The 21,649-nt window shown below is 42.8% G+C and overlaps 1 protein-coding gene across 5 annotated transcripts in view; it reads right to left on the reverse strand.

Annotated features, from left to right (window-relative positions):
- TMEM39A (transmembrane protein 39A) overlaps positions 1 to 21,649 on the reverse strand; it is a 54,548-nt gene that overhangs the window by 17,454 nt on the left and 15,445 nt on the right. For 3 of the 5 annotated variants that reach the window (XM_084835449.1, XM_084835454.1, XM_084835452.1), the window contains 2 exons: positions 9,145 to 9,338; positions 6,039 to 6,261 (listed from right to left, as the gene is read on the reverse strand). In XM_084835449.1, the coding sequence (XP_084691575.1) occupies positions 6,039 to 6,261; positions 9,145 to 9,257 (336 nt within the window). In that variant the 5' untranslated portion in view covers positions 9,258 to 9,338. Of the gene's footprint in view, positions 1 to 6,038; positions 6,262 to 9,144; positions 9,339 to 14,815; positions 14,913 to 21,649 lie in introns of all 5 variants that reach the window. The other 2 variants (XM_084835450.1, XM_084835451.1) reach the window with 1 other exon arrangement.

Here is a 21,649-nt window from a genome sequence, read left to right on the forward strand (position 1 = left end):
AAAGAAGAATAGATTTTGGATGTGAACAACAGATACAGATGGAGCACCTCTTTGTCCTGATGGAAAATACACAATTCCTTTTCCAAAGAAAGCACTCCAAATTTTGATACTCTGCATTGAGGTAGCAGCTACACAGTCTTCAAAATCAGTACTATGAAAGAAGAGATCCCCCAAATAAATAAAAAAAGGTCTGGTCAAGCTGTAGAACTATGTTAAGTTTCCATGTATGACTGCAATCCACCATCAGAAGGCAGAGAAGAGAAAGAAGAAGAGAAGCAGTTCTAAAGAATTTCCAGATGCTGGGGGTGGGGGAGTGCCTACTGAGCTGAAATTTGACCAATACAGGATGTTCGCAAGAGTAGAGACTTGTCTCCATACACTGTTAGGGAGACAGATTGTCTAGATAAAAATCAAGCATCTCTTCTGGAGCTGCAGAAAGTGTTTCTTCAACATCATCCACTTGTGTACTGTGCTCTGAAATCACCAATAGGGTCCATGGATCAGATACTGAGAACCAAGGATGCAGTGTCCATCTTGGAGTAATTAAGATCACTTCTTGAAGGATGACACAAAAGGTCCACAATTGGCTCCCCAAATTTTGCTCTCAGCTGTTGAACACATCTGGATTCAGAGTTCACTCTGCTTGATCAATTCTAATCTGCTTGAATGCAGAGTGTCCATTTCAGGGTGTTTTGCCCTTTTAAACTGAAGGTGATTTTCTACCCATGAGGAATACCACTTCCTTCAGGAGTGACTTCAAATGTATGCCTCCCTGTCTGTTGATGGAGGCTTTGTCTCCAATGTTGTCCATATTGACTAAAATGTGTAGACCTCGTAACTGGTACAAAAACCAGAAGGGTCAGCCTTATCACTCAGGCTGAGCTGAGGGAGAGCAGGGCCATTCCACCAGCCCTGCTGAATACTTCCACGATGAAGGCTCCTCCTCCCTCAACTGTTATCACCTGCAGCCATTCAAGCAGGCTTTGTACTTAGGGAGATGATAGGGGGAAACAGGGCCATTCTACCATCCCATCTAAAGTAATAATTCCCCCTCTTCCCTTTTCCTTGTATGTCATTTTTAATGTATGTCTTTTTAAATTGTAAGACTGTGGACAGGGACTGCCTTGTTGAATAAATGGGCAGATTTTGGAACCAAGACCTCTGGGTTCAAGCCACTGATGATATTGGTAGAGCGACAACTCCTTCAAAATGAGGCAGGAAACTGCATTTAATGAAACAAATATTTGCTTTTGCATGCATATAGGTAAGTGATGAAATGTAGATATGGAATCACTTCCATTTCAGCCTGGAAATCCAATCATCTAGGTTTTGTGATAGTTCAATAAATAAGCTCATAAATACATTTCCTTTTAAAATACTTTTAATTAAAAATTAAAAACAAAGATAGCCATGTTGGTCCAGCTGGAAAAAAATCCAAAGTCCACGGTTGGGCAATACTTTTATTAGGACCATCCAAAATCCCACAAAAATTGTGCAAGCTCTTGGAGTTCTCCAGAACTCTTCATCTGGCTAGGCGGTAAAACAAAACAAAACAAAACAAAACAGGAGATGGGGGAAGAACAGTGAAAGTCAAAAATTAGGCCAGATGTTGTAGCCATGAATTCTACAGTTTAGACCCAGTATCAAAATGGAGATTGCCAGCTGTTATGTTTTCAGAAAGGGGAGGTTGTCAGCCATTGCTTGTTCATCCAAGAAAGCTAGGTGTACTCTGATACCAGCAACACCTACCAGTGACTAATTCATTCAGTCTGTAATCTCCATTTTGCAACTGGTTGCCGCTCTTGGCTTAGAGGGACATATACAATGTGCGTGTTTAGAAGGCATCTTATCCTCTTTCTTCAGTGAGCTGGGGAAAACTGTTATTGTTATTGGTCTTTACCAAAAACACTTCCAACATATTCACAGAAACAGGAATACTGGTTGCCTTAGACTTGGCATCAACCCACACCTCCTTCCACCCCTGGATTCACAACCATAGGTTTTTTCTGGCAAAAACATTGGAGGCCAAGGACCTGACTTCTAGCTGAAGGATGCTCAGGAATGGATCTGAGGAGAAGTCTATGGAGAGGGATCCTTTCCTGAATATGTTCCTAGTCTCCTTATTCAAGCAGTCCTTCTCTAGGATTTCATTATCCCAGATAGACAGCTCTGCCAACCACCAATGCAGTGGAGAAAGCACCAAAATTGCTGTGAAAAGTAGTCTTCTGTCATGTCTGTCGATCGGTAACTTGTCAGTTCTGATGGAAGGAGCGCTTTAGGTATCAAGGTGGTGACTGGAGTGTGTACTCTGGGGATGGACAGTGGTGCATAACATTTCCTGGAAGCTAGTAAAACTTGTTGAAGAAGCAGTGGCATTACTTACCTTTAGAAGGCATCATCCATTCCCTGTGAAGACTACCATTGAAGTAAGCTGGAAAAAGTGAGGAAGGTAGAGCCATAGGGATTTTTATTTATTCAGTACATTTATAGCTCACCTTTTTTCATCATGGAACTCAAAAGAGGATACATTTGGTTCCCAAGTGGTCTCCTATCTAGGCACTGACCAGACCAAGACATGTTTAGCTTCAACAAGGTGGTTGTATAATATGCCTTCAAGGCATGACCTGGGAACATAGATGCAATTCCCGTCAAGCATGGCTGCTTTAGAAACTGTAGTCTGAGGTGGGTCTCCCGTCAACTTGTAGTGACTTCACAGTCCTGGCCAAAAGTTTAGGAAAGCACAATTGTCCTCAGAGACATCTTCATCTTCTCTTGCCAGGGAAAGATACCTAGTGTTCAGAGGACTGCAAGAGGTGCCTGACCACTCCAAAAGCCTTGAAGGGGATGTTTTGGGTTTTCTCTCTCTCTCTGGCTGAATGAACAGGTCTAGAGGCTATTGAGGAGTTATCCCTAGGCCTCTTATACCTATCCTGAAGCATGCAGGAAGAACCCCCCTTGTGGTATTTGTCTCCTCCACAGTCCTGCTTAGATCAGAATGCCCAACCCCCTCTGGTGACATCTAGGGGGAATTTCATGTCTATAATGAGCAGGGCCTGGAATGGCTTCATGAGCAAAACTGACCCCCATGTTCATGTGAGGAGAGCAAGAGAGATACCTGCAGGAACTCCTTCCCTTTCCCTAGAATGGCTACAGGTGAAATATTAGTATCTCCCTTCCCCATAGGGGGAATAGGTCTTGTTCTAGCTGTTGTGGGGATCTCCAGAGACTAGTAAAAGGATTGGAAACCATGTTCATCACCCATTCTCACATAGACTCCTAACCATTCCTGAGCCACACAGGTTTAGTGGCAGCAATGGTGATGGCTTCCCACCAAGTGCAAGGGCACAACAAGAGCCTGAAGGAAGGAAATGTACATACTGTCCCCTGGGGCTGGGACAGTGGGCCCAAGGGGATGCTCTCACCTCCCCCCGCCCCCCATGGAGTGTATGGAGAGTTCATATGTTCTTCAACTCTCTATTGTCAATTGGATTAAAGCAATCTTTCACCATTGCCTCACAAAGATTCCATCAGACTTGAGATTGTCATGCCAGAGGTGATGATGATATTATCCATTCAGTCGTGTCCGACTTTTGGCGATTCTATCGATCATCTCTCTCCACGTATCCCAATCTTGTACTATTTCTTTGAGCTGTTCCATGCTCTGGTTGGTATCAATTTTGATGGTATCTAGCCATCTTGGTCTTCGGCGGCCGGGTTTCCTTTTGCCGCTAACCAATCTGAGCATAATTGCTTTTTCTAGTGAGTTTCTCCACATAACATGGCCAAAATAAGTCAATCGCAGTTTCATTATTTTTCCATCCAACGACATGTCTGGGTTTATATGTTCCAGTACTTGCTTATTTGTTATCTCAGCTGTCCAAGAAATGCACAGGAGCCTTCTCCAACAACACAGCTCGAATACATCAATTTTCTTTCTGTCTTGTTTCTTCATTGTACAACTTTCGCATCCATAAGTAACTATGGGAAACACAGTGGCACAAACTAATCTACATTTAGTTGTCAAGCTGATGTCCTTGTTTTTCCATACTCGGTTCATGCTCATCATTGCTGGAGACGCAGCGCAATTCGATGTTTTATTTCTGGGCTGCATTCACCGCTATGATTGATCTGCAATCCTAAGAAAATAAATTCTTCTACAAATTCAAACTCTTCACCATCAACTACTATGCTGATATTTCCGTTCTTCGCAGTGGACATGAGCTTGGTCTTTTTGATGTTTAAGGAGAGGCCAAACAGCTCACTCTCTTCTTTGATTTTCTTGATCATATATTCCAGAACTTCTTTGGTTTCTGAGAGGAGAGTTGTGTCATCAGCATAACGAAGATTATTTATAATCCTTCTGCCAACCCTTACCCCGATTTGTGTTTCTTTGAGCTCTAACTTCCTCATGATCATTTCATCATAGAGGTTAAAAAGAAAAGGTGAAAGAATGCAGCCTTGCCGTACTCCTTTCTGTGGCTTCCTGATTTGTGTACAATGATTGTACTAACTTGACCAAATGTGCTGGTACCCCCAAATCTCGTAGTGCTCTCCACAACTTGTCATGCTCAACACAGTCAAAAGCTTTCATGTAATCAATAAAGCATAAGTAGATGACCTTTTGATATTCATGAGATTATGAAACCCAGCCATGTACACTTGTGTGCATGCCGGTCCCAAGCCTAGATAAATGGGGAGGGTTGGAGAAAGACCAGGCAACCTACTCCGGAAAAAGCTTGCCAAGAAAATTTTATGGGAGAAATTTCCATAAAGAGGCCAGAGGTACCATCTTCCAACTATCCCCTGATCCTTAATTCCGCTCTTTTTAAAAATAGCTGGGTTTTATTTTGTATGTGTGTTTTTGAGGCAGCACGGGACTCATACAGAGTCCTGCAGAGGACTGTCTGCCTGCAGTAAAGACAGAAAGTCATTTGGGGATTCAGTGGGGAGGGCCCCCCTCCAGATACTAAGAGTGGAGACTCTTCCCAGCCCTTCTGGGCTCAGTGAGCCACTCGGGACCCCCACTGCAAGTTCCAGAAGTTCCACCACCACAATCAATAGTTGTCTACTGAGGGTCAAATGATCCTGGGACAAGATGATGATTAGGTTCGGATGACATGGTTACTTAACCCACGACAAGCCACAGCATCCTTGTTTAACCCTTGAATAACCCATGCTCACCAGATTTGCACAACATGACAACCCGAGTGGGAGCTGGATATTCACAATGGTGGCCGCACACCTGCCCCGAACAGCCCCACTGTGAGTTCCACATCTGTGGGTGCAGTGTCCAGTTACACAGTATTTGACATAACATACTCTTTCGTTAACACCCCCCCCCCCACCGCCGCCAAAGCATTCTAGCTATATGGTAGCAAAGAAAAGCATGGTAGGTAGCATGTTTGCTGAAGCTTCAGAAGGGGCACTACTATTCCTATCCTCTCCAATGTCACCAACTCTCTCCTGTACAACTTCAGCACTCAGCACAATATTAATAGCATTTTAAAACCCTAGTTTAGAAAACCGTGCAATGCAAACAGATGCACCTGGCAGGCGGGGGGAGACCAGAAATTGGTGAATGACTGGAAGGTTTTTGGGTACAGATTACACACAGTCTTGCCCTGCAGGCTGCTATGGAATTTTCACTCAGTTTCAAAGCCTAAATCAGGTTGGGCAACTTGTGGCCTTCCCGATGTTGGACTGCAAATTCAACACCCATCACACCTCATCATTGTTTACACTGGCTAGGACTGATGGGAGTTGCAGTCCAACAATATCTGGAGGGCCACACATTGCCCACCCTGGCCTACATAGTAAACAAAGTATAAATTAACCCTCCCCTCCACCTCAAAACTACAATTTCTATAGAAGGGCCTTGTATTTCTTTCTCAGCTCCTATTTTCTTATCTGTATAACTCTGGAAGCTATTTATCACTACCTGGTGCTATGTATATATATTAATAAACTGAGAGACCAAGACATAATGCATAAACATTCCTGAACTGAAAGAACTGTGAGAAGGACCAAGGTGGACTCACCAGTGATGTGCAGGAGGCAGGGTGGTTGTATGGATACCACCAGACAGTCTTGTAGATATTAATATACTGAATAAAAAGGGCCACCAGGAGATAAATGAAAAAGAGGAATTCAAACAGAAGGTTCCCATCCACAGGCAGCTCTGGGATTCGGCAGTGTCGCACAGGCTCAGGAGTAATCAAGGCTGTGATAGGAGGAGCAGAGAGGTTGATAACACTACCATTCCTGAAACAAAGAAACACACATCAGTCGTTCTTGCCAATGTCCTGGGATATCTCATGCTGTTATAGGCTGAATAATAATCCTCAGCATTTACTCTGGGCTTTAGAATGCTTAGATTGTTTCACATAAATTATATCAAGAGATCCTTCCAAAACCATAGGTCAATATCATCATTGCAGATATATTGCAGATATGCGGCTGAGAGAGAATGACTTGTCCAAGGTCACCTAGTAAGCTCTGTGGTGTACTGGTTAGGGTATTGGATTGGAATTTGGGAGACCTGGGTTCTAGTCCCCACTTGGCCATGAAGCTCACTGGATGCCTTTAGTCCAGTCACTGACTCTCACCCTAATCTACCTCACCAGGTTGTTGTGAGGATGAGATGGAGGAGGAGGATTACGTATGCTGCCTTGGCCTCCTTAAAGGCAAGGCAGGAGAGAAACGTAACAAAGAAATAGAGGTGAGATTTGAACTGGGTACTTCCCAATTCACAGCTTAGCTACTGCAGTACACTGAATATTCATGAAATGACAAAAACCAGAATGCTATGGGTCTCACAGCTATCCCAATGGCACAGGGCAAGTGTGTTTATCTCTGCATAGCCCCTAGTCTGGTTTTGACAACAGGCTGCAAATTGCTGCCTTTGAACAGTGCAAGTAATAATTGCAACATTTTCACATATTGCACAGGATGAAACTGGCAAGCTCCAAGACTGGAAATATCCCCTGTCCAAGTTTTGGTTAGCTTCCACATCTGGAAGAAAAGAATTGATAACCACTAGGATGACACAATTCTCACTTGTTTTTCTCCTGTAGCCTTAATGGCTATAACTACCCCCTGGGAAGGATAGATACTGAAAACATAATTCTCAGTATGATCCCCTTTATAATATTTTGGGAACCTTTTCATATCCACTTGAGGGGAATTACTACTTGAGGAACTAGCAGGTGCCAAACTGGCCTTTAATTCCAATTATTTTAATTTCAGATTATATATCTCCAATTCATGAGCTCTTTTTCATGAATTCTTTTTCTACCCCTTTCTTCCTTTTCAAGCCTAATTAACTCAAATTCTCATGTTCCAACTTAGCCAGCTCAATTCGCTCCCTTATCCACATTTCCACTGTATCAGCGGTTTCAGTTATGGGGTCTGTCCCATCCATTCCTGGATCACTAACCCCTTCATTGGCTGCTTTCAGGGTTTTCCCCCGGAAATCCTCTCACTTTCTTAGGAGCCATACCTTCCTTTATTTCCCTATGTATTGCCCTTCTGTGTACTTCAGAAATACTACATTAACATACAAGTCTACTGACTTCTGTTTTTGTTTTTACTTCCACTCCTATTTCTTCAGTGATTTCCTACTTTCCCCAAGTCTTATACCTCAGAAATCACTTTGAGTTCAGTGTTACTGCCAGCCTTTTGCCTTGAAACCTTGTGCCTCAAGTACTTCCTACTTACACCAACAGTTTTACCTCAGAAAGTACAATTCCTGCTGAGGCCACCTTGGCAATTCACTAATAACTGATTCCCTCAGCAACTCCTTACTATTAACCCAAACTTTTACCTCAGGAGTTACTGGTAACAGCTTTTATTTCTTTTTCTTCCTTCCCCAAACCCTCTTTTGGGTACCTGCTTTCTGCTTTTCTCCACTCTCTCAAACACTGACACACCACCAAATGTCCTAAACTGAGACCATCTCTCTGGCCTTTTCTAGGTCTCCACAAGATTCCACTGCTTGGCACCAAAATGTGACAGAGCCTTCTTCCAGGTTACCCAAGACTCCTGTCATCCACCTTAACCCTTCTACTTAACCCACGCCCGGGGCTTTCCTTAAAGGGAATAAGGTGCTTACTGAAATGGACAAGCGGGTGTGCCCTTCTGTCTATGATGGTTTGTGGTTAGGACCCAATAAGTTCCCTGACAGACTAGGCTCAAGCAAATGGTTAACATGAACAAGGAAAAAAACTATTTGCAGGCTTCTTTTATCACAAGAACAGACTGCCACACATTCCCAGCTAACTTGGTTACATTTGTATCAATCCTTAACCTTTCCCTGAACTGCTACAGCAATCTCTTTCTCTTACTCCAAACCTCCCTCCAGTTCCGCTCTCTGGCCCAGCCATCCCTGAACTGACACATCCTCAAACATCCTTTCTTTTCTTTTCCTACTCCTTCCCAACATTCCAGGGGCTGTGACTGGTTGACCCAGGAAAGGGCAGACTCCAGCCCTGTCCGTCACAGCTATAACTACCCTCTGGGAAGGATTCACTGATAACATAATTCTAAAATAGGACTGCCAACAGTTGGACTGTTCGCACATAACGGTGGCGAATTGTAGGTTAATTAATTAACCTTTTTGAATGTGCAACTCCCAACTGGGCCAATCAGGGATTGCTACGTGATGTCCAAACCCAGACATTATACGTTTATCTTCGGTTAAACAACCCCACTTAGTGATTAGTAATCTAATTACTAACTGTAGGTTAACTGTGGGTTGTCTAACCCATGATTGATCTATATGACCTGGTTCGCACGTTAACAACAACCCTGAGGATGGATTGACTATGGGTTGTCATTGAATCGTGGGTTCTTGTTGAATCCTGGGTTGATGTTACATGTGAACCCTGCACTATGATTTAAATATGGGTTGTTACCACAAATAACCCAGAGTTCACAACCCAACAACAAACCATGGGTTCTCTTCCTACATTGTTCATGATTAACAACCTATAATTAAACCATAATGCAAGGTTTGCAAGTGATGACAACCCACAATTCAATGACAACTCATACTTAATCTGTACTCTGGGTTGTCATTACATGCAAACCAGACCTATGATTTCTGCTTCCCAGATTCAAGCCAACAGTGTTACATTTTGACTTCACCTGTTTCTCAGACCAGTGCCGTTGCCACAGTTCCCACCAACCAATGTCTGGAGAGAAGGCAAAGCTGAACGGCTTAGCTGCTGCCGGCTGGGTCCCCTCCTTCCACCGGGCATGACCAGGAACCAATCCACCTCTTTCACCTCTGGCAGCCGCTGCCCTGAGATCTAGGTAACAACTTAAAAGAATTCCCAACTCTGCAAATAAAAAGCAAAGACATTTGTTAACAAAATTATGGCTTGGCCACCTGCTAAAACAAAAGAGAGTGCAAATGTCTCTTGTATAACTCCTGAGGTCAAAGTAACTCATTCAAAAATCCATTATATCTAACAGCAGACAAAGGATGTATTAGTGGTAATCAAAGTCATTTTCACTAATTACCTAGTATAGATAAGGGAAATATTTAAAAGGCAAAAATTAAGGTACTTTAAGAATAGACCATCAAGAAACCACTTAAATTAGATGTCAATCATACATTTCTCATCCTGTTTATTAGTCAGAGTTCACTGAAGCAAATCTGGATGTTCTCGTCAAGAAGCCAGCCTGGAGATTAGATTCCATTTGTTATAAGAAATTATGAGAAACTGGCTATCATCCATAACAACAGTTACAGGAGGAGAAACACTTCTGCAGGTGGTGGTTGATGTCATCTTACTTGTCATCTTACTCTGAAGTTTAAACTTTTGAAGAGCACTGATTAGCCTGTTATACGCAGAGATGTGGTTAAGGCCAAGACACCCCTGGTGTCTCTTGGGGCTGTTCATTGTAGAAAATGGATGCACTTGTGAATTGCAGGGCACCCAAACGTTGAGATATACAGTTGAAAGCATACTGTTATAATATATAATATATTATACTCACATATTTATCTAAAAATGCAACCACCCAATCATCTCATATTTTATGTTCTGTCCCTTCCTAGTTTAGGTTCAGACATATGTCCAGAGCGTCTTGGAAATGCCCAACACACACTGATCCTAAAAATTTGCACTGGCATAGCTTGCTAGCAACACCAGACTGTTGCCCCTGCTTTCCCAATGTAACACATAATTTATCAAGTTGTGCTGGTATGTTCCCATCCTAAAAATCTATTGGTATTTTTTGCTCAATTGCAAAAAAAAAAAGATATAGGCAGACACTGTCTACAAGATTGTTCCAATGGGGGCGGGGGGAGAATTGGAATAGAAGCCCAATACTACAAAGCTTAAACTTATCCCTTAAAACTGAATCCATAATCCTTTATTAAATAAAATGGACAATCATTTTAATTATGGTACAATGGGGACCACGTACTGTATAATTTACTATAGGCTCAATACTAGAGGCAGAGGCTGACAAGTCACCACAGATAATGAGACCTAGCCCCTTTACCCAGAAGACACCAGCCTATCTCTCTCACCAGGATAGCTGAATACATGAAGTTGCCTTGTACTGAGTCAGAGCACTGGTCTATCTAACCCAGTACTATCTACTCTGGCAATGGCTCTCCCAAGGTCTCAGAGAGAGAAGGGTCTTTCCCAGCCCTGACATCTGAGATCTTTTGTAGATGGAGGTTGAACCTGGGACCTTCCAAGTACAAAGCATGTTGTGTACTACTGAACTATATGCCCCTTCTCCCAGTAAGTCCTGGGTGCATCCCATCTACTAACCAGGCAACATGGACATTTACTTTCCATCTCATGTAAAAACATTTTTCTACCCATTAACTATTAGCATTTACTTTTGGCAAGTTTGGTAGTCGAAGACTTCAACTGATGGTTTTACCCAGTGTCTTTGCGGTGTCTTCAACTCATGGTCTTACTCAGTGTCTTTGCACACAAACAGAAATTCATGTTTTGAAAGTAAAAAATACAAACATATGTATATTATGTGAGACTGAGTTCTAGTTACCACCCTAAAGTAGCTTGACATAAGTTATAAACAAAGAGTAGGTTATCTATGTAAACAATGCATTAGGTACCATTTTCTAAAATAGTAAACCATAGTTATATGTAGCTGAAGTGTACTGCCACAGGTACAATAAAAGGTCTATTTAACTTCTATCAAAAACAATAGATCTTAATTATTATACATCTTTATTTAAGAAATATCTGAAGTACAAATGGGAAACCGATTTAAATTAAGTATTTCTCTGGGCACTGAGGAGAGCAATCCTATGGCTGCTAGACAGTGTCTAGATGGCCACAGGATTTTTCGGTTCCCAGAAACCTCACACCTCTCCCCACTCCCCATCGTCTCACAGGTGGCACTAGTTCTTCCCTGTCTCAGTGCTCATAACCGTAGCATGGGAAAAAGGGGGTGTTCCCAGGGGCAGGGAGGGGGAGGAGACTGCTGAAGCTTCATTACAATGCTTCCTATGCACTGTCTCCCATTCTGATGGCCCCAGCTAGACAGCCAAAACCAGCTGTCTAGCAGCAAATGCAGGGCAGACGGAGTGCAGAGGAGAAGATCCTGTCCTTGCTCTGCCCACCCTGCACTGGATAATAGGCTGCCTCCGAGTTTGAAGGCAGCCGACTATCCCAATAGGATTGTGCCCTTAAAGTGGCTAGATCCTACAGGGAAGCATGGAATCTTCCAAGGAGCAGTAGTTTACACAAGACTGTTATTTCTACATAGAAACAGTTCAAACCTTCTCTTGGGTATGCATGCACATGTGCACATTCACAGATGCAGAGAGCAGCAACCCATTTGTTCCACAACAATGAAGATTGCTGTTGGCTGTATCCATGTTTACCAATTAACAAAAGCATGTCCAAAGATTGCTTCAGTGTAGAATAAGACATTTGAAGGTTAAGTAATTGTTTTTTAAGAATGTGAATACTGGTTTTGTATGTGGCATTAATTGCATAAGCTGTAACACAAGTACAAGGCCAGCAATGGAGCTTATTCAAAAAGACGTGCATCCAGGATTGAAACACTTTTAACTGTTTGCACACAACTGACCTGGTACTTGTTCAGAGGCAAGACCAATCCTTTATTACCTGAAAACATGGATATTACAACCACCATCCACACAAGATAGACTGGGTGTACTGTGAAGGTTCTCTCTGTTTCTAGAAGATATTGGAAGAACTAATAATCTGCATTAAAAAAGAGCTCCACTGCTTCCTAGACTTTTGCTGGAACTGCTACTCCTTTTGGCTACTTAATCAGAAAGGCTAATGAATTCTGATTAGATTTCTGTCTTCTAACCTTTTGGTAGGAAGGAAGCCCTTTGGGAGGAGGCTTTGCTTTGATGCTTATGGGGACAGTTTGAAGCTCAGTGACATTCTGCAATAAAGTAATATTTCCAGTCTTATGTATGCGTGCAACCGCTAGGCTTCAAATGAAGTGCTGTACTCTCCCTTTGGTGAAGCAGGAAGAATTATAAACGTAATGAGACCCAGAGTCACTCCTTCATCCCAGTACCACTTCTGCAACAACACACACATGATCAATGGTGTTGAAAACATGGCCATGTCTTAAAGACCCAGATCAGTCACTTATGGATTTCAGGTTGTCTTATATGAAGGACCTTATTCATTTCTGGAATTTTTCAGTCATAATAATTCCATTTGGGAGTTCTTCCCTCTTGTTTTTTCCACAATGCACAATGGACTAATCCCACTGGATGTATGACAGTGCTCAAAAATATGAGTGCCACAGACAAAGAATCTAATATATTAGTACCAATCTTTAATAGTCTACATTGCACTAGCCAGAAGAGTTTCCACTTCAGCAAAATGTCTGCAGCAAACCCCAGACTAGGGTGATCAACTGCAAAGAGGTCAAAGAGCAAAGAGCTACTGAATATGACAGTTGTACAGAAGAGAAAATTTTGCCAAACAGCTTGAAACTAAACCATTTGGATTCTACTAAACCAATAAATTGTCTCTTCACTTTCACACATGAAAAAGTAAATCCTGAATGACAACAACATATCCAGTGTTGCTCCACAGTATCAACAGATGTGAGATAGAACCTGGAATTCCTGATTCCCAGCTTATTATTTGCACCTCAGTTTTCAACACAGTTGTGGCCAGGATTCATTTCTAGTGTCATTTCAGATGAGAGCTACAAACAAAATATAACAAAAGCATGGCAAACCCCAACTTTCCACTCTCACTTATGGAGTGTTACACCTAACACGTGAGAGTAGGAATCCACACCTCACTTTCAGTCCATGCCAGGGAATATAGCTAACCAGATGAAGTTATGAGAATAATATAGCCAGCACACATTCTGCAGATTATTATTATATAGTACAAACATGAATGGCACCAATATAATGTTATTTATATAGCACTAACGTGCCTAGTGCCAATATATTATTTATATAACACAACATGCATGCCACTTTACAGAGTAAAATAAACAAAAGATGATGGAAAAGTTGCTGCTGACACATGCACAGTAAGGGGAAAGTTGCCCAGGACTAAAAATTCCTACACGCTACCCTTTTTTATTTCATGGTAATTATCTGTCAGAGCTTCTGGCCCTTTATTAAGTGACTCGTTTAAGACATTCCAAAAATAAATAATACCACAGTTTAGCATTGCTTTTAGTTAACTTATTACAGCAGCCTTCCCCAACCTGGTGCCCTCCAAACGTGTTGGACTACAACTCCCAGCATGCCCCAACCCGCATGCAGCACACATGTAACCCAACACATCTGGAGGGCACTAGGTTGTGGAAGGCTGAATAACAGAGTCTGCTCTGACTTCCTGGAGCAAGAATTTAATTAATTAAATAGATTTATATACTGCTTACTATATCTAAAAAGAATCTCTAAGAATTTTTTTCAAAAAATGAAAAACACATTAAAATAAGTCACAATAAATACAAACCCATTTATATAAAACATTTGTAAAAACACTAAAACCAAATACTCAAACCTCCATAATTAACAAACAAAGTGGGCAGCACAATCAATCAGGGAAGGCCTGGGTAAAGAGATGGGTCTTTAAATGGTTCCCAAAACATGCCACAGTTGGTGAATTCCAGGTGAATGTAACTTTGACTAGCTTATAGTCAGAGACCTGTCACTAAAGCAGTAAAATCCAGATTGTGGCTTATCGAAGTTATTGCATTATGATTAACTACAAAGGCACATTGCTTACCTGTAAATGGGGTTCTGAGAGGTCATCCGTGCATCACACATATGGGCTCCGCGCCTGCACAGAGCTTCGATTCAGGAAACTTCTATATCTGAGGATTGGCAGGTACCCTCCCCCATTGTCCATTGCGCATGTCTCAGCAGGTTCCTGTCCATTCCCTCAGTTTTTTGAGGCCACCTAATATGGCCTCAAATCTGAGAGAAAAATCACACCTCGGTACCAACACTGAAGTCGACACTGACACTGAAGTGGGGACGGTGGGTAGGTTGTGTGAATGCACAGATGACCACTCGAAGACCACAATTACAGGTAAGCAAACTGCCTTTCTTCTTGTGGTCTCTGTGCATCACACATATGGGCGATTAACTCCACCTTCTTTATGAAAGGCTGAAGCTGCCTTATCAGCTGAAGTTGATAAAAAGCACTCCTAGCAACTGCCACCACGTGAGAATGAAGGGATTGCAATGGAATAAGGAGGACCTTCAAGCTATATATCTGTGCTTGCAGGAGTAGCGCACCCCCATTCAGAAAAGGTTGAACCACTTAACGCAATTGCCACTCTTCTTGATTAATATTACCTCCACCTTGCCCAGTTTATGCTTCTGCTTGTTATCCCCCATTCACTCCTGAACTGACCGCAGGCACTGGTTTATCACCTCCACTGCCTCCCTGGCACTGAAACGAGAAATAGAGCTGTGCGTCATTTGCATACAGGTGACATCTCAGCCCAAACCTCCAGATCACCTTACCCAGTGGTTTCATGTACAAATAAAAAAGCAGGCGAAACAAGATTGAACCCTGTGGTACCTGACAGGCCATGGGACAGAACATCACTCTCCCAGCACCATCTACCTGGTCTGGACTTCGAGATAGGAACAGGACCACTGAAGAGGGATATCATATATACTCATCTCAACTAGGAAACCCAGATGAATCAACAATGTAGAATGCCCGCATTAATCTCTGGCACAGGTGATTCACTAGGGCAACCAAGGCACTTTCTGTTCGAAAACCAGGCCTAAAGCCAGATGATAATGGATCCAAATGATTAATTTCATTAAGAAAATGAATTCTAAATGTAATGAAAGCTAAGGCTATTTTGAAATCTAGCTGGATAGATATTGAGTAGCAGGATGACCCAACAAGCAGTCCACTCTTTAAAATCCCACATTTTTTAAATTGTACAGTTAAGCAATCAGCCAAACTATGTCTCAGATTTAAAATCTTTGTCTTCCAACAACGTTCTGAACTCTGATTCCAGACATAGAATCATAGAATCATAGAATAGTAGTATAGTAGGGTTGGAAGGGGCCTACAAGGCCATCAAGTCCAACCCCCTGCTCAATGCAGGAATCCAAGTCAGAGCATCCCGGACAGATGGCAGTCCAGCCTCATCTTGAATGCATGCAGTGTGGGAGAGTCCACTACCTCCCTAGGTCATTGGTTCCATTGTCGTATTGCTCTAACAGTCAGGAAGTTTTTCCTGATGTTCAGCTGGAATCTGGCTTCCTGTAACTTGAGCACATTATTCCATGTCCTGCACTCTGGCATGATCAAGAAGAGATCCTGGCCTTCCTCTCTGGGACAACCTTTCAAGTACTGGAAGAGTGCTATCATATCTCCCCTCAGACTTCTCTTCTCAAGGCTAAACATGCCCAGTTCTTTCAGTCTCTCTTCATAGGGCTTTGTTTCCAGTCCTCTGATCATCTTTGTTGCCCTCCTCTGAACCCTCTCCAGTTTATCTGCATCCTTCTTCAAGTGTGGTGCCCAGAACTGGACACAGTACTCCAGATGAGGCCTAACCAGTGCTGAGTACAGGGGAACTAGTACTCAGACAGTAACATTGGGTGGCCATTCCTGAGCCCCTTGGCAGTTGAGCTATGCGGTTCCGTGGGGTACCACCTTGCCCCCAATGTTATTTAACATCTATATGAAGCTGCTGGGAGCGGTAAATAGGGGATTTGGAGCCAAGTGACATCAATATGCTGATGACACACAGCTCTATCTCCCTGTGACATCTGAATCAGAAGAGGCTGTGCAAATCCTGGACCAGTGCCTAAACTCAGTAATAGGCTGGATGAGGGTCAATAAGCGGCAACTGAATCTTGGGAAGACGGAAGCCCTGTGAGTGAGTGGTTCCCAAGTCTGGGAGATAGGCTCATTGCCTGTTCTGGATGGGGTTGCACTCCCTCAGAAAGATCAGGTCCATAGTTTGGGGGTACTCTTTAAATCCATCATTGTCACTGGAAGCCCAAGTGGTCGTGGCAGCTCGTAGTGCCTTTTACCAGCTTCGGATGGTTCACCAACTACAGCCTCTCCTGGACAGGGATAGCACGGCCACAATGGTACAGGCACTAGTAACCTCAAGATTGGATTACTGCAATACACTCTATGTGGGGCTGCCCTTAAGGCTGCTCCGGAAGCTGGAGCTAGTGCAGAACGCAGCAGCTCGGCTCCTGTAGGGAGCTGCCCCTTTCCAGCATGTAACTCCTTTGCTGAGGGAACTGCACTGGCTGCCTATTCGCTACCAGGCCAGGTTTAAGGTTTTGATACTAGTGTACAAAGCCCTAAACAACTTGTGACCAGGATACCTGAGAGAACGCCTTCTCCCTTACCAACCTTCCCAGCCACTGAGGTCACTGGAGGGCTTGCTCCTGGTGGTTCCACATGGACCTACGGCCCGATTGGAGTCTACCAGGAGAAGAGCCTTCAGTGTGGTGGCCCCCCTTTCTTTGGAATTCCCTGCCCCTGGAGGTCAGGCAGACAACAAAACAGCATTCTTCCAGGAGGCATTGTTAATTGATCAGTTATGGTTTTTATTGGTATTGTGTTTTTAAACAAGTATAATTTTAATGTGGTGTTTTAATCTTTTTATTCTGTTACTGTTTTATTTCTTGCGTTCACCACTCCGAAATCTGTTCTAGATATGGAACGGTATAAAAATATTGTAAATGAATAAATAATAAACTGTTAAAACGAAAAAAAAAATAGAAGTTAAGACATTTTTAATTTAAACAGGTGATGAGACCCTAAATGCTTCTGAGAGGGCTCAAATATTATTTATTGTATAGCATCATCCATGTATATGCCACTTTACAAAGAATGAGGGAATAGATCCTTCATTTAATATATATATAACAAGACTAAGGAAAGGATTAGAGGCAAGCTGTTGAAAGACACACAGGTTCTGGAAAAGAACCAAAAAATAATAATTCTGAAGATTGCTATGAAAAATTAGATTTATTAGAAACAAAAGATTCAGAAGGGATTACTAGACAATCCTTTTTTCAGTGTAGTAATAAAGCTGGGAAATGATTAGTTCATTACAGGAGTACAAAAAGTAAGAAGGAAATTGTATCAGGGCTAAAAAAAAACATACAGAAAATGTTAAACACCCATCTATCAGTACTATATACCTAAACAAAGTCTGACAAGTGAACTATTAGTACTTTCTTACCTTCTAGAATAAATAAGTATAGAATTTTAATGAAGAGAGATGCTGGAGACCCTCATCCAAGATGGGAACTTAGGTTTTTACAGAATATAAGCATCAGTAACAACTCCTCTGTTGACACAGGTCATGAACGGATGTGGTATGAGGAACCAATTACTGCCATCATATAATGTCTTGTTGTTCAGTCGTTCAGTCGTGTCCGACTCTTCGTGACCCCATGGACCATAGCACACCAGGCCTTCCTGTCCTGCGCTCTCTCCCGGAGCGTGCTCAAGTTCATATTCATTGCATCGGTGATGCTATCTAGCCATCTCATCCTCTGCCGTCCCCTTCTCCTTTTGCCTTCAGTCTTTCCCAGCATCAGGGTCTTTTCCAGGGAGTTTTCTCTTCGCATTAGGTGGCCAAAATATTGGAGCTTCAGCTTCATTATCTGTCCTTCCAATGAGCACTCAGGGTTGATTTCCTTTAGGATGGACTGATTGGACCTCCTTGCAGTCCAGGGGACTCGTAAGAGTCTACTCCAGCACCACAGTTCGAAAGCATCAATTCTTCGGCGCTCAGCCTTCCTTATAGTCCAGCTCTCACAGCCATACATTACTACTGGGAAAACCATAGCTTTGATTAGACGGACCTTTGTCGGCAAGGTGATGTCTCTGCTTCTTACTATGCTGTCTAGGTTGGCCATAGCTTTCCTCCCAAGGAGCAAGCGTCTTTTAATTTCATGGCTACAGTCACCATCTGCGGTGATCTTGGAGCCCAAGAAAGTAAAATCTGTCACTGCTTCCATTTCTTCCCCTTCTATATGCCAGGAAGTGATGGGGCCAGATGCCATGATCTTAGTTTTTTTAATGTTGAGTTTCAAACCAGCTTTTGCACTCTCCTCTTTCACCCTCAACAAGAGGCTCTTGAGATCCTCTTCGCTTTCTGCCATTAGGGTGGTATCGTCTGCATATCGGAGGTTGTTGATAATTCTCCCAGCAATCTTAATTCTGACCTCTGATTCATCCAACCCGGCATTTCTCATGATGTACTCTGCATATAAGTTAAATAAGCAGGGTGACAATATGCAGCCTTGTCGTACTCCTTTCCCAATTTTGAACCAATCGGTTGTTCCATGTCTGGTTCTTACTGTTGCTTCTTGACCCTCGTACAGGTTTCTCAGGAGACAGGTAAGGTGGTCTGGTACTCCCATTACTTTAAGAATTTGCCACAGTTTGTTGTGATCCACACAATCAAAGGCTTTAGCGTAGTCAATGAAGCAGAAATAGACGTTTTTCTGGAATTCTCTTGCTTTCTCCATGATGCAGCGAATGTTGGCGATTTGATCTCTAGTTCCTCTGCCTCTTCGAAACCCAGCTTGTACTTCCGGTAGTTCTCGGTTCGCATACTGCTGAAGCCTAGCTTGTAGGATTTTGAGCATCACCTTGCTGGCATGTGAAATGAGCGCAATGGTGCGGTAGTTTGAACACTCTTTGGCATTGCCCTTCTTTGGAATTGGAATGTAAACTGACCTTTTCCAGTCTTGTGACCACTGTTGAGTGTTCCAGATTTGTTGGCATATTGAATGCAGCACTTTAACAGCATCATCTTTTAGGATTTTAAATAGCTCGGCTGGAATACTGTCATCTCCGCTAGCTTTGTTGTTACTAATGCTTCCTAAGGCCCACTTGACTTCACTCTCGAGGATGTCCGGCTCAAGTTCAGTGACCGCACTATCATGGCTATCAGGGACATTAAGATCTTTCCTGTATAGTTCTTCTGTGTATTCTTGCCACCTCTTCTTAATCTCATCTGCTTCTGTTAGGTCCCTGCCTTCTTTGTCCTTTATCATGCCCGTCTTTGCACAAAACTTTCCCTTGAGATCTCCAATTTTCTTGAAGAGATCTCTAGTCTTTCCCATTCTGTTGTTTTCCTCGATTTCTTTGCATTGTTCATTTAAGAAGCCCTTCTTGTCTCTCCTTGCTATTCTCTGGAACTCTGCATTCAGTTGGTTATATCTTCCCCTTTCTCCCTTGCTTTTCGCTTCCCTTCTTTCATGAGCTACTTGTAAAGCCTCATCAGACAGCCACTTGGCTTTCTTGCATTTCTTTTTCTTTGGGATGGATTTTGTTGCTGCCTCCTGAACAATGTTACGGACCTCCGTCCATAGTTCCTCAGGCACTCTGTCTATCAGGTCTAATCCCTGAAATCTATTCCTCACCTCCACTGTATATTCATCAGGGATATGATTTAGGTCATACCTGAACGGTTTAGTGGTTTTCCCTACGTTCTTCAATTTAAGCCGAAATTTTGCAAGAAGCAGCTCATGATCTGAGCCACAGTCAGCTCCAGGTCTTGTTTTTACTGACTGTATGGAGCTTCTCCATCTTTGGCTGCAAAGGACATAATCAATCTGATTTCGATATTGACCATCTGGTGACGTCCATGTGTAGAGTCGTCTCTTGTGCTGTTGGAAAAGAGTGTTTGCTATGATCAGCATGTTCTCTTGGCAAAACTCTATTAGCTTTTGTCCTGCTTCATTTTGTACACCAAGGCCATGCCTGCCTGTTATCCCGGTGATTTCTTGACTTCCTACTTTACCATTCCAATCCCCTATGATGAAGAGGACATCTTTTTTTGGTGTTAGTTCTAGAAGGTGTTGTAGGTCTTCATAGAACCAATCAACCTCAGCTTCTTCGGCCTCAGTGGTTGGGGCATAGACTTGAATTACTGTGATGTTGAATGGTTTGCCTTGGATTCGTACTGAGATCATTCTATCATTTTTAAGATTGTACCCCAGTACTGCTTTTCCCACCCTTTTGTTGACTATGAGTGCTACTCCATTTCTTCTAAGGGATTCTTGCCCACAATAGTAGATATGATGGTCACCTGAATTAAATTCGCCCATGCCTGTCCATTTTAGTTCGCTGATTCCCAAGATGTCGATGTTCAATCTTGCCATCTCATGTTTGACCACCTCCAGCTTACCTTGATTCATTGATCTGACATTCCAGGTTCCTAAACAATATTGTTCTTTACAGCATCGGATTTTCTTTTCACCACCAGACACATCCACAGCTGAGTGTCCTTTCGGCTTTGGCCCAGCCGCTTCACTCTTTCTGGCGTTACTTGGAAATACCCTCTGCTCTTCCCCAGTAGCATATTGGACACCTTCCGACCTGAGGGGCTCATCTTCCGGCGTCATATCTTTTAGCCTTGTGATACGTTCCATGGGGTTTTCTTGGCAAGAATACTGGAGTGGGTTGCCATTTCCTTCTCCAGTGGACCACATTTTGTCAGAACTCTCTGCCATGACCTGTCTGTCTTGGGTGGCCCTGCACGGCATAGCTTATGGCTTCACTGAGTTACGCAAGCCCCTTCGCCACAACAAGGCAGTGATCCATGAAGGGGATATAATGTCTATAACAATGCTAATACCTAAACCTGGGAAACACCCAACAGTGTTAAATCATATTGTACAATCTCTTTATTAAACCAGGATTTTAAATTCTGAAGCAATTCCCTCTCAAAAACCTGTTCATGTTTTTAAATAAAATACATTAAGAAGGGCCAAGCAGGATTATAGGAAGCCAGCTGTCACGTTCCTTTGTCCTCCTCCTTCGCAATCAACACTCTCCAAGATACCAGGCTTCAGGCTCACTATTTTATTAGTTAATGACCAGGTTCCTTACAAATGCAAATTCTAGGAAACTCTCAGGCTACAAAGGAAACAGCTACTCCACACAATTATGAATACCAATAGAGTAGCCAAAGCGGAAGGTAGAGAAGTTTGAACAAGAACTTCCCAGCCAGACTAGGTTAGGGAAGATGCCCCTCCCTTACACTTGCTCCCTCCTATGTAGGCTATCACGCATAGCCAAACTGGAGGAGTGTCTGAGCTCTGCCTCTAACTTTTCCTGCTTCGCTCTGCGACGGACCCTAGCATCCCTCAAGTCAAACCTCTCACTCTCCACCTCCC

This window comes from Heloderma suspectum, chromosome 2 (assembly GCF_057233095.1).
Source record: "Heloderma suspectum isolate Gila_16-S chromosome 2, 16-S_ref, whole genome shotgun sequence".
Taxonomy (NCBI): Eukaryota; Metazoa; Chordata; class Lepidosauria; order Squamata; family Helodermatidae; genus Heloderma; species Heloderma suspectum.